Genomic DNA, 16612 nt, shown 5'->3' with positions numbered 1-16612 from the left:
AAAATGTGAAATTTTCTCTATAGAAAATCTATCTCTACAATAATCAAGTGGAGGGAGAGATTTTTAGAGAAGAAGCTCTCTACGAATCTATTTAGTCAAAGAAGAAGAAAACTTCATCTCAAACTCTTAATAAGGTCCTAGCTTGCTAAAAAGGCTGTAGATCAAGTCGCTTGCTCAGGTGTCTCAAGTAAAGCAACTGCAATTTGAAGCTCTAATTTTCGGGATAAAGCATCATATTTAGTTCGTGGGAAAGCGATTCAGGTATAACCTCTATCCTTCTCCAGTACATCTTTAGTTCTTGCATGTGTTCCTTGTAGCTAGTATTAGACGTCTGAGATTCCGCTTAAAACACTAGGTGACTTCAAAATCCTACAGATCCAACATCACATTATCTTTATTCTGACTAATAGTCAGATTGACAAACTTTGACATCAGCACTACCGGATTCCATTTTCAGTAGGAACCCTACTTAAAAGTCCTGCATCCACCCGCAGGATGAATCATTAACACTGAATTTCAAAAGTCTAAAAATAAGTTCTGGACCACTAACGTCGAAATTAAATTTTTTTTTGGATTACATTCCTAGAGTCATCATTTGAATGACATTGATACATTATGATTATAATATGACATTGATACATTATGATTATAATATGCAATACACCATGAATTTGGATGAGCACTATAACCGATAATTAAGACATCTTGGGTCCTAAAGGTCATATAAAGACCCTTGGGGGTCAGATCAGCTTAGGGGGCGTAGAAGTTCATCTATTCATATGTCTACTTTATTTGTTGCCTAAATTACATGAGATAAATTTCGGTGATAAATTACTTTTACTGAAACTCGATTCCATGACCTCATGAAGTTTAAGACAGAGTGTCCAACCACTAAACTAAAGGGTGGTCGATAAAATTAAAAGTTCTTAAAGAATTTTAATGTTCTAATGAAAATATGAAAGAATTACCCTTGATTTATTATCGAAAGAATGCATGAAAAGTCCAAAATCTAGGTCCAAATAGGAAAAAAATACCTAGAAAAATTGATGTTAAGAACATCCATTTTACTTTTTAGACTGTTGACAACATATATAATTATGTTGTTAACAAGACAATCATATTTTTTCATAATCTCTTTTTTACCTTTCTATACTGACAACATATATAAATATGTTGTTATAAACTATTGACCATATATATAATTGTGTTGTTACAAATTGTTGCCAACAGATGCAATAATGTCATGACTTGTAATAAAATGTTGACGTCATATATAATTGCACTAACTTGTTATAAAATGTTTACGACATATATAATTATTTTCTTAACAAGTTATGGTTTTGTCAAATACAATACAAAGGATAATATGCATAACATTTTAAATTTTGCAAAAGACAAATAAAAAAATGCATTAGTCTAAAATTCTAAATGTTTATGTCGAAAGCATAACAAAAATGCAAAAATCATTTTTTTCTTCACAAGACAAATCGAAAAATATTTTAGTCAAAATGTTAGTGTCAGTCAATGTGTTTGTCAAATGAAAAGATAAAATACAAAACATTTTTGGTAAAAAAATTTTAAACAAAAAAAAAAGAAATTGTCCAACCTAATTTTATTTTTATCCCCAAATTTTGATTTTACCATTATTATATAGAACTTTTTTTTTTTTGAAGATGACAGAATTATTATATAGAACTTATTATATTTTTTTTTTTTGACATAGAAATTATTATTCTTCTAACCTTCTTTCTAGATACTCTTTTTTTAAGTTGTCATCTTACTCTTTCACATGCCACCGACATTGCCTACCATTTTGTCACTGTCCTATTAGTCCATTATCTCTCACCACCCCACATTCAACCATTTACCTTCTCTTCTTCCACCCATACCATACCATACCAGAGAATCTTCCAAAATCCTTTCTGTTCTTCCTTCTGCCATTGTTTCTTTTCAAGTTACATATCTAATTACAGATTCATTCTAGAAGAGAGAGATACAGAGAGAGAGAGAGAAAGAAAGAGAATGGAGGTGGGTAACAGAAGAAAAAGTGCAGGAAGAAGTGTAGTTGCTGGTTCAGTATGGGAAAGTAGAATGATAATGGATGAAGTTAAAGGTGGAATAAAGGTATTCTTTAAAGGAGAAGGAAATTCAGAAGAAGTTAAAGATTTGGGTAATGAGAGTTTGAAACAAAACCAGAGTGATTGTGTAGTGAGAGAAAAAAGGAAGACATGGAACTGTGAACCCCTAATTGACCCAAGTTTAATAAGGAAAACAATATCTGATGAGTCTTCTTCATCTTTTGATGAGTTTCATGATTCTGTTGATGGATTTGAAAAGAAACAAATTCATATAAGTAAGTTTAGACCTGATATGCAATTTAATCAATCTGTTGATGTTGTTGATAAAACCCTAATTCAGAAAAAGAAAACCAGTAGAAATAGTAATGGTCGATCATTTCATTCTCATAAAATTAGTGATGAAACTTCCAAAGAATTCAATGGTGGTTATGAGAAAGATGAAGTCTTGGAAACTAAGAAGGAGATTGAAGTAATTAAACAGAATTCTGATGTTACTAAGGAAGTAAAATTACCAGAACTAAAACCCAAAACCAAAAAGGTTTTGATTTTGAAGGAGAAAGTTAATCAGATCCCTAAATCACAAAGACCCATTTCTCCAATTGGATTAAAACAAAAACCCATTCCTGCAAATCAGTCATTAATTCATTCAACTCCAATAAGACAATACCCAGGTTAGAGTTTTGAGTAATTTTCATCTGGTTTCTCTTCAATATTTCATCTCCATTGCTCCTAATTTGATGAATTTGTTTAGTTAAAGTTCCAGTGAAAACTGAAAAATTGAAAGAAGAAACCCAAAACAAATTTCAAACCCTTGGTAAGTTTCAAATTTAATCTTCAATTACATTAGGTTTTCATAGTTTAATTATCTAATGCATTCAACATGTTTGACAATATCTCAGTGGATCTTGTGATGTGGAAAGACATATTAATATCATCATTAGTATTTGGAATTGGGGCCCTTATTCTTCTTTTGCCATTTCTAACTGAAGATCTCAACTTCAGGTACTCATTCTAATCAAAAAAGGGAAACCCTCAAGAATTCATTGTTAGAACACCTAATCATTAGACTTTTTTGACTTTTGCAGTATGATTTCTGCATTTTCTTATGTGGGTCTTCTTTGTATAGCTGTAATCTTCCTTTACAAAGGAATTCTCTGCAGGTAATCTTTTAAAAGCTTGTAAAATAGTAATCTCTTTAAGGAAAAACACCATGAATGTTAATTATTCTTACCCAATTTTGGTGGTGTAAAATCTGATTAGGGAACCTAAAAATTTAGATGATTCAGATCATCAGATGGAAAGTATAGGAGAAGAAGAAGCAGTCTGTTTATTGAAATTGGTGCTTCCTTGGTTGAATAAATTTATTTTGGAGATTAGGCATCTCTTATCTGGAGACCCTGCAACTACAATGAAGGTACCTTTATTCTTTTCTTTTTCAAAAGTAATGTCACTTAGAAGTATTTTATGCACTTGGGATGCCGTTTCGGCTTTTTTTGCTTTGTTGTGTTATTAGGGTGTAATCTTAAACACGTTTGCAGGTAAGTACTTATGGGAGTCGAGCACATTAAATGGATTGCCTACACTAGTCACCATATGCATTCATAAATTTTGTGTATCTTAAAAGTTCTAATAGTCATTTAGAGGTTCCTAGGATTTAAAATGTTTTACATTTTCGTTTTTATCTCTGTAAAATTTATCTACGTAGTTTCGAGACTATAGTGGATTTCCTTTTAATATTGTGTTTATTCAAAGAGATAGATTATGTTAATGGTACATGCCAATAGAACAGATTTTTCCTTTTTATTGCCGTCTCTTGCTTTTTCGGTTGTTGATTTATTAATGACATTATATGACGTGGCAGTTTGCGGTATCGTTGTTTATTTTGGCACGGTGCGGGAGCTGCATAACTCTATGGAGTGTGGCCACATTCAGTATGTTCCTTCTTTCGCTTCACTTAAAAAAATCAAACTCCACTTTAATTATTTACATACCCAATTAAGCAGTGGATTGTGTTCTCATTATTATGTTGAAGGAGAAAAAGAAAAGGGGAAAAGAGTTAACTATTATGGAAATCAATTTCAGTTTTTCCTTGAAGTTCTTTACTTGCAACCGAATAAATAACCACAGAATGACTCACATTTTGGCCTTAATATGCACTTTCAGGTTTCTTTGGAGTATTTACTTTACCAAGAGTTTATTCTCTTTATTCAGAGCAGTTATCAGAAGAAGGTAAGAATGACAGAAAATTAAAACCCTCATGTTCTTTTTATTAATTGTTCTCTAACCCTGAATTGGATGGTCCTCAAATTCATTCAAAATAACAATTACATAACAAAGCAACACACGAGCGAACACTTAACCTGTTACGTAATAACGTAATCGAAGTGAAGAAGCTTTTGGGAGGTTTGTGATTCGTAAAATGTAAGTTCTCAACTAGAACTTAAGGAAATGATATGACTAATTCAACGAGAAATAACTTGCATAACTATGAAATAGTGTTGACGCTTCAGATAGATTCAACTAAAACTCTTGAATAAACACAGAACATATATTACTCGCTGAAAACAACTAAAGAAACATAGATAAACTCAAACATAGATAAGGGATTTTTCTCTGTCTTTCCTAATAACTTTCCTTATCTCAAAAATCCTAAAAGATTGAAAACTAAATCTAGTCTTCAAATAAAAAGCCATTTATATAGGTAAGTAGGTAACTATTCCTAAATTATCCTAAAAGACGAATTTACATATATTAAGGACTCTCTTTGTTCCGGTGGCGAGGGCATAACTTTTTTGTCTGTTGGGGTAAATTTTAGAAAATACTAAGTTAGTTTTATAACATAATTATAATTATTATAGCCATTTATTCACAATATTTTAATTTAAAGCAAATACATATATACACTCGTACTTGGCGATTTTTCATTGGTTGAAACTACTGACATTATTATTATAGTTAGGGCGCAATGATTCATTGAGCTCGAGCTCATACTGTGAGGTATGAGCTCGAGCTACTGGCCGTTGATTTAATGGCATGGGAAACTCAATCTTTCTAATATAAGGAAGAGAATCCATGAACCTTGTTGACAACTAGCATGCTAAGCTCGTGAAAGGGGAAATTTAAATACATGAAAATAAGCCACTTAAATTTATTTATTTACAAAAACTGCCATCAACTTTAACTCAATTTTCTCTTTTTCACACATCCTCTTAATCCGGCATTCAATCTCACCCTCTAAGACCTTTTGGTTTACATAATTGCCACCCTGCAATTTTCTATCTTCGGTTGTGGTTGAGTTTCTTTTTTGTGAAGAGATACATAATTAAAACAAAAGAGTACGTTAACAATACATATTCAAAATACATGTTATATCACTATTATATGTTGCTTGTGATTTATTTGAACCCATTTCGCGAGTTTATGGACTAATTTGTTGTGAGTTTTGGTCGGTCATAGTGGAAGTGAGATAGCTTTTTCAGGGAAGATATTCAAACTTCTATTAAACACTTTTTAATTTATAAAGTTTTTTTTTTTTTTTCTTTTTCATTATTTAAAGATTTCTTTTAACCAAGAATGATATTTTATTAGCATTGGTCCGTTCAAAAAGTTGTCCGTTAGGGCAGAAGTCTACAGGCGGATAATGACATTTCTTTCTTATATTTTAGTTGACTCATGGGAAATGACACGTGAAAAAACAATTATGTATTATTTTGTTTATTTTTTGAAACAAAAACTATAATTCCATTAACAATATGAAGTTACAGAACATATAATTCATGACGGAATATTAGTGGAGTTCCATTCTCCATGCAAATGTTCATTCAAGACCAAAGTGATCAATTCATGGGCGACCTATTAGCTGTGGCGAATCCAGGATATATGTTGAGGGGAAGCTAAAACTCAAGACTAATCTAGCAAGTTTTATTTAATTTAGTTTTGTCTGAGTAATTTTGGCCGACTATTTATGCAAAAATGACATCTCATGACATCTCCTCTACTAAAACCTCATAATACATCTAGAAATCATACTCTTGAAGATAACTCATTGAAGATCACATGCATCCCACAAATAAAAATATTACATTGTTTTCACATTTATGCAGTCATGTTTATAACGTACTAAGGAAGTTGCATCTATTTCAACAACAAAAAAAGGAAGTTGTATCTACTCCAAATCACAATTAGTGGTGCATCTAATCGAAAACTCCGAAAATCCCACATTTAATTCACAACAGAGGTAGGTTATATAAGTTATTGAACTTCGATAGTAAAAAGATGAATAATAGTCTTTAGAGCCGTTCGTACGACTTTAGGGACTACTATGAAAATGGTTAATGTTATGAGCATATTCCACCATTTAATGTATCAAGCCATGAGTATAATCATCTAATTAAAGAAAACTAAATTAAGAATATAATGTTGCTAATCAAGTTTGAACATGTGTGGCAAAGACTAAAGAGAGAATTGAGTTAAAGTTGGTGGCAGTTTTTGTAAATAAGTAGGTTTAAATGGCTGTATTTTAGTTTCCCCTTCCAAGAGCTTAGCATGCTAGTTGTCAACAAGGTGTCATGGATTCTCTTTCTCATATTAGAAAGATTGAGTTTCCCATCCCATTAAATCAACGGCCAGCAGCTCGAGCTCATGCCTCACGGCATGAGCTCGAGCTCAATGAATCATTGCCCTTATAGTTATCAAATTATTATAGGTTTCTCGACATATATGAGAAAAACAAAAAGCATCTACAGGTCTACTATCCAATATGGAAATCCGCGTTTTAACGATGATCATGTACCTGAAAACACTCTTTTGTAAGGTAGCAAAAATTCCAAAACATAAGTCATAACCATAGTTATCAGATTCGGTCATTTGGAGAGCGAACTCCGATCTGGTTCGGTCGTACCCTTTTAGGGTGGGTACGTGAATCAGATCGCTAAATCTGGCGTACTCATTTGCAAGAAGAAAAAAAAAGATGAAAACATGATATTTAGGGTTTACAAAGTGTGAATATTGCTTTAACTTTAGGTTCTGCAGTTATTACTAAATTTGGGGATAGTGGATCTAGAAGATATTATTTAATTGAAGAAAATCAACTGTCGATGGTATTTTTATGGAAGCGTGCTAGCTTACATTCTAATAAAATTAAACTCAATATACTTTCAGACTTTAGAAACTCCTATTTCCTAAACAAACTTAGGAAACTATTAGACTATCGTTGTTCAGGAAAAGATGATTTAGTTATTTGATTTGAGTTATTAGAGATTGAGATCTATATTTCATCGGTTTTAAGTTTTACGTCATATATATATATATATATATATATATATATATATATATATATATTGCATAAATTTTCGAATAATTATACCTCCTGGCGAATCAGAAACGTCTAACTAGCGTACCCCGTATTCGTACCGGAGCGTATCCCGTTTCTGGTAACTATGGTCATAACCAATATCGTAAAGAAATTAAATACATTTAGAAAAGGAAAATTTTGTCAAAACTCCATAAAGTTTCTTTTTTGTTTCGTGCAAAAGGATCACTTGCTTTTTCAGTCTTCAGCTCCCTAGATGTTTTCATAATTTGCAACTGGTTGTTGTAAGAGGTTTATAACAACTTGCGAAAGGTTGCAACTGCTTCTCAAGGGACTGCAATTAATTGCAAAAGAACTGCAACTGCTTACAGAAAGTTTGCAACCAAAGATTGTAAAAGGGTTGCAAGTGCATGCAAAAAATATTTGGTTTTTAACTAAACAAATTAAAATATAAATTTTTAGGTTTTTAACCAAATGGAATACAAATATTGTGTTTTTAACCTAAGAAAATATAACTTATCAATTGGACCTTCGGCCCAATTTCCTGTTTTAAAAAATGAAACATTTGGGAGGACAAACACATCTTATTCTAAACAAATTAAAATGTGAAATTTTGTAGGATGTAGATTAAGGTGGAGGGTGAAACAGGTTACGAAGAATAAAGTTATTATTATTTCTTGTCTTCACGACCAACCAAAAAAGAAATTAACTATACAAAATTGGTCAATGAGTCATAAAGGGGGGATGGGTGAAAGGGCTGATTATAGTGAGTAACTGAGGAGCTTTGTTATAGTGCAAAAATGCCTTTCGAGGGAAGCTGAGTGAAGCATTTTGTAATATTCCCACACTGAAAAACGTAAATCAAATTTGTGCTGTACTACCTTGTCCCTGGCTAAGATAGTCATACCTGGATAGCCGGTCTTGACTACTCATAGTATCATGGTGATCAGCCGGCTTGATCCCAATTAAGATATACAACCCCTTAAGAAGAAATTGAAGTCATAGTAATGGCAATGATCTTACGGTTCCTCAATATGTGTACCAGGGTCGTGGCTGATAGTTTAGGGGTCCGGTGTCGAACTTCAGATAGGGTTTCTTTGTATGAAAAATAAGATAGTTGAAAGAAACTTTTACGTGATTTTTTTTTAAATGATTTAACTACAGTCTGCAAAAGAAAGATTAAGTCATTGTTGAATCTAAACTCAACGTATGATAATATATGATTGGCCTAACATTTTTCATGTAAAATTTCTCTGGTTTGACAAGTCTAGTCTTTTATTTTCATAACCGATTCTGACACTAATACCCTTCTTTCTTTAGTCTATTTACATAAAAAAGGATTTTATATCATTAAAAAAATGATTTTATATCATCCGTCAGATGTGATCTCTATAAAAAAATGGACGGTCAGACTTATCCAAAATAACCGACTGATCTGTTTTTATATATTAGATAAGACGCTATTTGGAATTTAAGAAATGAAAATTAAACTACGAGAATCAGGAATTAGCATTTGGGCTAAAATGATTGAAATCTTCTCAATGCGTGACTATCCATTATGATTTTGACTTAGAACGGATATAAAAAGAGAAGTGAGGTCCATGACCAAGAGTGAAAGACAGTTATTTATTTAGTGTAAGTCTCAAACATGAGACCTCTCTTGTGGGAGTTAAGCATCAATCCGGTAGAGCTAGTGGCATTTTAATCTTTGCCTCGGGACTTTTCTTTTACTTAACACACAGAAACATACACCCAAAAGAGTAAAAATGGGGGCCACGTATGGCGGGGGACCTGTCCGCGGGTGCACGGCCCGCACCCCACCACACGGCCCTGATGCTTACTTCTTACTGCCTTCGAAGCTGAAACTAGAAATGATAAATCAACAGTTCAACACTACAATAAGTGAATAACATATTTGTAGGCCCAAACATGGAGCAGGCAAGCCGATTTGATGTTTTCTGAAGAACTAGACCGATGGGCATCAGATACTGGGGGAGTGCAAAAAACTGAAACATAAATGAGAAAATTAGTCAAAAAGCTATAGTACAGGAGAGATTCCTAGGAGGACCTCCACTCGAGTGAGTGAAACCTTCATACCTCTTTTACATTTGCACATGCACTTCAAGAGATCCGATACAGCTCAAATCACGAGGGAATGGGACGGGGATCAAGGGAAGCAAACTTTACATGCAAGGGACTGAGCTTAAGCAAACCTCGTCTCTCAATGGTAGTAGAGAACCTAGTAGATGTGATACACTACCTCTACATTAGTCATTCTAGTTTGTGAAGGAAATGCAGACATTCTTCGTGATGTATCTAGGAAGTAGGAACAGAACGTATATGGCTTGGTTCTAGAACTGAAAACAGATAAAAATTGATATTGTAGAACTTATAAAAATACTAACCCGCTATTCTGACCCATGAACTTATAAAAGTAGGTCCTTTTACCTCAGGCTTTTGTTAGGACGATATACAACTAAAGTAGGGAGCTTAGCTTGAGGGCGAGGATGATGGTAGAAGAGTGGAAGGGTAAGCGGTGCAACATGGTTTATAGGATCATAAGTGAAATTTAGTATTTTGAGTAAATTCTCTTGCGTAGTTATGCTGGTTGTCAGCACATAGTGAATTAGTTATCAAGTTTATACAGAGACTCTTCTTCGCACATATAGAGATGATTCAAGTTGTCGTTTGTGGTGCAGATGATTTCCTCATCATGTAGATCATCTTGACATATGATTATATCGTTCAAGTATTTATAAGCCCTCAAAAGTTCGTTACATTCTATGGTGAATCCTTATTAGGACACCTACTCAAGGTATTCTAGTGAATAGTGATTTAATTTATCTATTTGGCTATTTATTTTATATGGGGTACACCTACAAATTTTTAGTACGACACTAAATGGTAGATCATCGTAAAAATTAATCTCATGCTCATCTTTACAAGAGACCTCGAGGTGACTTGATTACCGTCAAGGTTAAGAAATCCTTGGCCTAGTTTCTAACTTTAACATTACATGTTATTATGTTATCATCAAATCTAACATCGATTAAATTTTTTAATGAAGGTACATGGTGGTTTAGTCATTGCAAGGAAGCTTGGAACTCCTACCCTTACTTGAAAGGCGTAGCTGTTGCTGTCTTTACGCTCGTATGGAGCTTGTCGTCAGTTTTAGCACGTGTTTTGGAAGGTAGGAAGATAAAATCCATTCTAATAAATAACTTTAAATGATGGGCATTGGGTCCTCAATAGATCCACGTCTAAATTTCGTCACAATTCTGTTCCCAAACATTTTAGCTTGTAAGTTTCAGGTGGTGTTTTTTTTCGGACTTGAGATCGAAATTGACTCGAATCGGATTGCAGATTTTTGTTTTTCTTCCGGCTCATACGTCTGTCTCGTTTGTATGACTGACTTGAACTTATTTTAGGTCAATCTAAGGTGGGCATAAAGATTAGTCCGAATTAAGAGGCCATTATCTAAATTAACGACTATTATTTCTTTGACTAAAAGAAGTCAGACTACAACAACTGAGATTCAGGAAAGATACTCGGGCTAGTCGGATTGAGATCATCAAAAAAAAAAAACACCACATTAGAGTTGTAAGGAATATTATGATATATTTTAGTATTGAAATGTAAAGATGATAACTTTGTTTTTTACTCTTTTTGGTTCAGTGTTTTTGTTGATAGTGGCCACCAAATATTTTCAAGAGAAGTTAACAAGGAAAAATGAGTTGGGATCAGATAAAGAAGGGGAAGGATTCAGTGTGGAAGAAAGGAATGCTGAGGGACAGTGACTGCTAGGGCTTCTTTAGTTATTAAAACAAAACAAAAAATGAAGGGGCAAGCTTAGATTATCCCAAGTTCATTGTAAATTATTCTCTTGCTATATGCACAACCTTTGTAATAACTTTGAAAATGTTATCATCTTCAACATTGAATATGATATGCACAACCTTTGTAATAACTTTGAAAATGTTATCATCTTCAACATTGAACATGAAAAAATAAAGGTATGGTTTCGTGCTTTTAGCTTTAGTCCGTTATGAAATAATATTTTAGTTTTCTTTCTATCCAAATTATAACTTTTCTTTTATTTTTGGGTTTTTTGAGCTTACCTTCTCACAATTAATTGGTAATTGAGTTTACCCCCTTCAGTAATTGGTAATTGAGCTCACCCCCTTCAAATTAGATTTTTGTCAAAACTACTAAGGATGTGTTTGGTATGTGATAATAAAATCAGAAAGTAAATAATATATAAACAAAATCAATTTTTACTAATCATATTCCTAACCAAATGAAACAATAAAATGAGGTAGAATTCCTAATATGAATCATATTGAAGAATAGTTGTTCTTGGTAGTGCCAATTATTTCACGTACGCCAAAAATAGTATTTGTGTTTTTGTCACTAATAGTAAGTCTAAGGGGGTAAGCTCAATTACCGATTACTGAGGGGGTAAACTCAATTACCAATTAGTGACGAGGGGGTAAGCCCAAAAACCCCTTTATTTTTTGTATTGCTTTTGGTAACAAGAGATCTTTATCCAAAGAAAGTAAGAAAAAATAGCTATGCATATAATGGACGAGCAGAGTAATAAAGCAAATAAAAGAATGAGAAGTTTTAAAGGCGCCTTCTGCACGTGTAAGTTCGGCTCATAATTTTTTTTCTCAAATTTGTCTTGAGGGAGGTGCGTTTAACACTTACAAGGGTGTGTCTAAAATTCCCTTAAACATCAACGGGGAAAATTATGATGGGATATTGAGTAATTTATTCAATAGGTGGTTATGTGTTCACAGTTTTCGACGTGTGTCTATCGTATAGGATTGCATCAGTCGACCTTCGATTGCTAGAAAAGAGAAAAGTGTGTATGGAAAAGATGAAAATGGAGAACAAAGGTCCCTTGAATACACATTTATATGCATGAGGATCTAATTTATCACCACCAGGACTCATGCTATGAACAAAACAAACACAACAAAAAACTTTAATTAGGAGGAATGAAAAACATCTCATCGTTGAAAATAAAAGTTGAAATGGATATTTACGTGGCAACACACGAGAAGGTATACGATTTAAAAGATAACCTGTAGTTATAACAACATCTCCCCAATAAAATTTTATCTGCAGTAAAAGAACACGAGCAATAGCAATAATTGGAACGTTCTTTCATTCTGCTCGACCATTTTTTTTGGGTGTAGCTACATAAGAAGTTTGGTGAAGTATTCCTTTTGATTTCAAGAATTGGGACAATTCGCCATATTTGTATTCTTGTGCATTGTCAGAACGAAAGCCTAGCAACTTTGCATCAATTGATTTTTATTTCACCATAAAAGGATTGGAAAGCAATAACCAACTAACAACGATCATCTAAAATATATAGCCAAGTCATTCGAGAATAATCATCTATAAAGGTAACAAAATGTCTATCCCCACAAAGACCAGTTGTCCTATTGGGACCCCAAATATCAGAATGTATGAGTTCAAAAGGCCGAAGTCTATGACTATTAAGTCGAGGAGAGTAGTTAGACGTATGATGTTTATTGAGTTCACATGATTTACAATTAAAAAGAGAAAGGTGGTAAATTAGGAATTCAAATTGCCAGCGAAGGATGCCCTAATCTACAATGTCATTGAAAAACAACAAAAGAGTTGTGCACAAAACTCAATCGGTTGGAAATAATGGAGACCATTCTTCTCAAATCCTCCACCAATTGTCTCCTTAGTCTTTCGAAAGGTATAGAACAATGAAGAAGTTTGATTTTTTAACTAACAGATAAGAGACTAACAGGATAATTAGATATATATATATATATATATAACAGTAAAGAGGTTCATCTCAGAGGAGAAAAAGACACCAATACCACTAACTTGTGATTTAGTGATGTCTGCCAACATAACAAAGGAAGGAGGTATGTTAGTTTTGAGGTTTCGTAAAAGGGTAGGATTACTTGTCATGTGATCAGATGCTCCCGAATGATTACCTATGGAGAAGGAGTGAAAAATCTAAATATTTCAGTCGAAATATTTCGATTTTTCAAGTTACCGCAACGAAACTTTGAAGGATATAATGCCTCAGTCAGAAGGAATGGTATCCTTCCGAAGGAGTGTCCTTCGACCAAGGTTGCAATGCGTACAATTTGGCGAATAGGATCTTAATGACCTTACTCGGAAGATCATTAGTCCGGTCCAATTAGGGGTCGTAATGCTTAGCTAGAAGCCAACTACGATCGTCGGATAACTTCGGTAATCCGCGGCTAACATATACCGGATCCTACAAGGGTTACACATAAGAGTAATGATTTAAACGGAGAGAATTGACTAGAAAGAGAATGGCAAATAAGTGGATTGGATCCATTATTGGTAAGTCCAATTAGTTCGGAGAAGTCCGAAGAGATATAAACATGTTCGGGCCCGAAAGGGAGGCCTGGAAAGGCTTTAGGTGGGCCAGCCATGTGATGGCCGACCAAGGCAAGGGGCCGGCCATTACATGGTCGGTTAGGCCCATTGTGGGCCAGCCAAGGAAGCCCATAAAGGGCTATGTTGGCCGGCCACTCATGGGAACCCTAAAAGGGCAACTTTGGAAGTTAGTCTATAATTAGGTTTTAGGAATCCTAGTTTGGGTCTAATACCTTTTCTAGGGATTTCTATATATACCTAATTAGACAACCTAAAGAAAAAAAGAAGGTAACTCTCAAAGAGAGAATTCAAGAGGGAATTCTAGAGACAATTCTCAAGAGGAGAAACTGTCAACTGAAAGAGTTTCAGAATATACATCTCAGAGAGAGAGAGAGAGAAAAGGAGTTTTCTCAAGTATCTAGTCAAGAAGAAGGAGTTCTTCGTCTCAACCTTCAAGAAGGTCCTAGATGACTGAAAGGAGGGAGTTCAAGTTATATACTCGGTGTCTCAAGTAAAGGAGCTACACTTGGAGCTCTTATCTTCCGAATACTGGTCGGGATTTAGTTCGTGGGAAAGCGATTAAGAGATAATCTACTTTCCATTTTAGTTCATTGATATGTTCATGTATAGATCCTGGAAACTAGTGTTAAACATAGAGATGTTTGAGATTCCGCTAACAACACTAGACAATTAGGTGTATGAGATACCCCTATAACCCTTCAAAATTCAGTTACAAAAATTTTGTATCAGATTTCCACAGAAATCTGACACGAAATTTCGAAATCAATGTTAATGTTCGAAAGATCATTTCAATAAATCATACCTATTAGAATCAAAACTTAAAATCAGACCTATTAAAATCAGACCAAAAGATCATACCTTATCTCTCCCTTCTTCGTTTTTGGTTTATTACTCTGTATATCTTCACCATCTCTTCTCACTTTTTTTTTTGTTGAACTTTCCTATCATTCATTAGAATAAACGTTATTACAATATTTATCAACTAAAATACAAAGAACATTATTTCATTTCTTGCTTCTATTCTTCTTTCTTGCCTATTTTGCTAACTTGTCTACAAGCGAGTTGAGATCTCTTTTTGTGTATTTGAATTTGACTATCTCGAATTCTCTTCTGGTTTCTCGGATTCTTCGAATGTGGATCAGCGATTGCCAGTGCATCGTATGCCTTTTATTATGGATATGCTTGATGAGATTCATGTTGTCGCTTTTTATAATTATATATTGATTTGTAATTCTGTTCTTTCGCCCATACCATGCCATATAAGATAGTCATAGCTTAACTTTCTTCACTATTTCTAGCCCTCGAGGTTTGCACTTGAGCTTCTATAAATTTGGATTCTGCATTATGTGCGATTAAACTAATTCCAGTATTGGATGTTACATTAATAAAGGATGCATCAACATTAATTTTAATGAAGGAGTTTGTTGGTGGTTGCCATTTTCCATGAGGTTTTTGTTTATTCCCCTCTGATTTTTTGTTGGATTTTGGAAATGTTTTTATCATTCTAATGACTTTATTAAGATCATTAATCTCATGCTGAAAAAGTTGTCACATCTTACTTTCCATAGAATCCAAAGAATGCTCACAAAGTGAGTATTATCACTAGTGTAACATTGATGGGTATTTTCTTGCCACGAAAAGATCCAATCTGGAATAGATGTGATGTTCTCAGAAATAATATTATCTCTTCTCACTTGTTCATAAAATCTCTTCACTTCTTCGCATATTTCTTTTATCTTGAGAAGATTATCAAAGTTCTAGGATTTTAATTAGAAAGAAAACCTAGAAAGAGATGAGGAAGGAGGAGTAGTTTGATCTTCGACGACACTGAGTTGAGAATTCGGAATTAGGGTTTGTTTTAGGATTTATTTGTGAGTAATTCTAAAGACGCCTCTGCAAAGTGTTATTAGCGCCCGTCAAGAATATTTTTAGAAGGAGAACAAGAATAAATGGGGCGCCAATAACACCTTGAGGAGGTGCCTTTACGATTTCTTGTTATTTTAAGGGGAACCACTTTCAGGTAAGCCCTCAAATTAACATATGTTATTTTGTGGGTATTATTTTCCATAAGTAATTCAATTTAGCCCCCAAATATAACTATTTTAGTGCAGATTAGTTCTCCAATAACATATTTTGTCACAAATCTATCATTTTTAGCCCCTTAGATTATATCTTTATTATAGAGTTGTTTTTTTGGTCTAATTTTCAATAAATAATTTCAATTTCACTCCTTAGAGATCATGTCTTCATAACAATCTTACCGCTCAAATTAACAAATGTCGTTACAAATCCATCTTCAATAGTGTTATCCTAATATTTATTTTAATTTCTCTCTTAAAGATGTCAGGTGAATGGAAAATCAGTGACATTGGCTGGCAGTGTCGCAAGATTGTATCTATTTTATGCTTAATGATGTTTCATGAGTTTTATTATATACAATTACATTATATATTTATCATTTTCATGGATTTGTAAAGTTTCACACTGACCGAAATGTTTACACTTTTGTACCGACCAAAATTTCTACCAAAACCAAAATTTCATTCCTTGCCATGGAGTAGACGAAATAGACTAAAGACAAGTGTTAGCTAAAGCCATAAGAATTACAATGAAAGGGGACGGAGAGGGACTGAACACGCACATCTTTTCAATCATAAACTCGTATTCCTCCTTAGAGAGAGTTAGTTGACCAGCCTCAATAACTTTAAAATTACCATCTTCAGTAGTAGCTTGATCAGCCTATACTAGTTTTCCATGTAATGCCCAATAATAATCAACAATATAGTTCTTACGATCACAATTG

General features: G+C 33.6%; 1 protein-coding gene across 3 annotated transcripts; it reads left to right on the top strand.

Moving 5' to 3' along the window:
- Positions 1 to 1777: 1777 nt before the first annotated feature.
- On the top strand, positions 1778 to 11421 carry LOC147531004 (uncharacterized). Of its 3 annotated transcripts, XR_015227857.1 has the most exons (10): positions 1778 to 2749; positions 2830 to 2892; positions 2978 to 3080; positions 3164 to 3238; positions 3339 to 3492; positions 3940 to 4009; positions 4242 to 4307; positions 10089 to 10204; positions 10457 to 10579; positions 11065 to 11421. XR_015227857.1 is itself a non-coding variant. In XM_086648936.1 (9 exons), the coding sequence occupies exons 1-9, from the start codon at positions 2023 to 2025 to the stop codon at positions 11184 to 11186; spliced, it is 1503 nt and encodes a 500-aa protein (XP_086505062.1). In that variant the 5' UTR covers positions 1778 to 2022; the 3' UTR covers positions 11187 to 11335. The 3 variants fall into 3 exon arrangements, 1 of the variants encoding a protein (XP_086505062.1); XM_086648936.1 differs by lacking the exon at positions 10089 to 10204 and having other exon boundaries at positions 11065 to 11335; XR_015227856.1 differs by lacking the exons at positions 10089 to 10204; positions 10457 to 10579; positions 11065 to 11421 and adding an exon at positions 6743 to 8124 and having other exon boundaries at positions 4242 to 5040.
- Positions 11422 to 16612: the final 5191 nt, after the last annotated feature.

Source organism: Eschscholzia californica, unplaced genomic scaffold, assembly GCF_041429995.1.
Source record: "Eschscholzia californica isolate CP2 unplaced genomic scaffold, dmEscCali1.0.p SCAF_6, whole genome shotgun sequence".
Lineage (NCBI taxonomy): Eukaryota > Viridiplantae > Streptophyta > Magnoliopsida > Ranunculales > Papaveraceae > Eschscholzia > Eschscholzia californica.
Note: the sequence above shows the minus strand (reverse complement) of the source record. Positions and strands in the feature narration are given on the sequence as shown.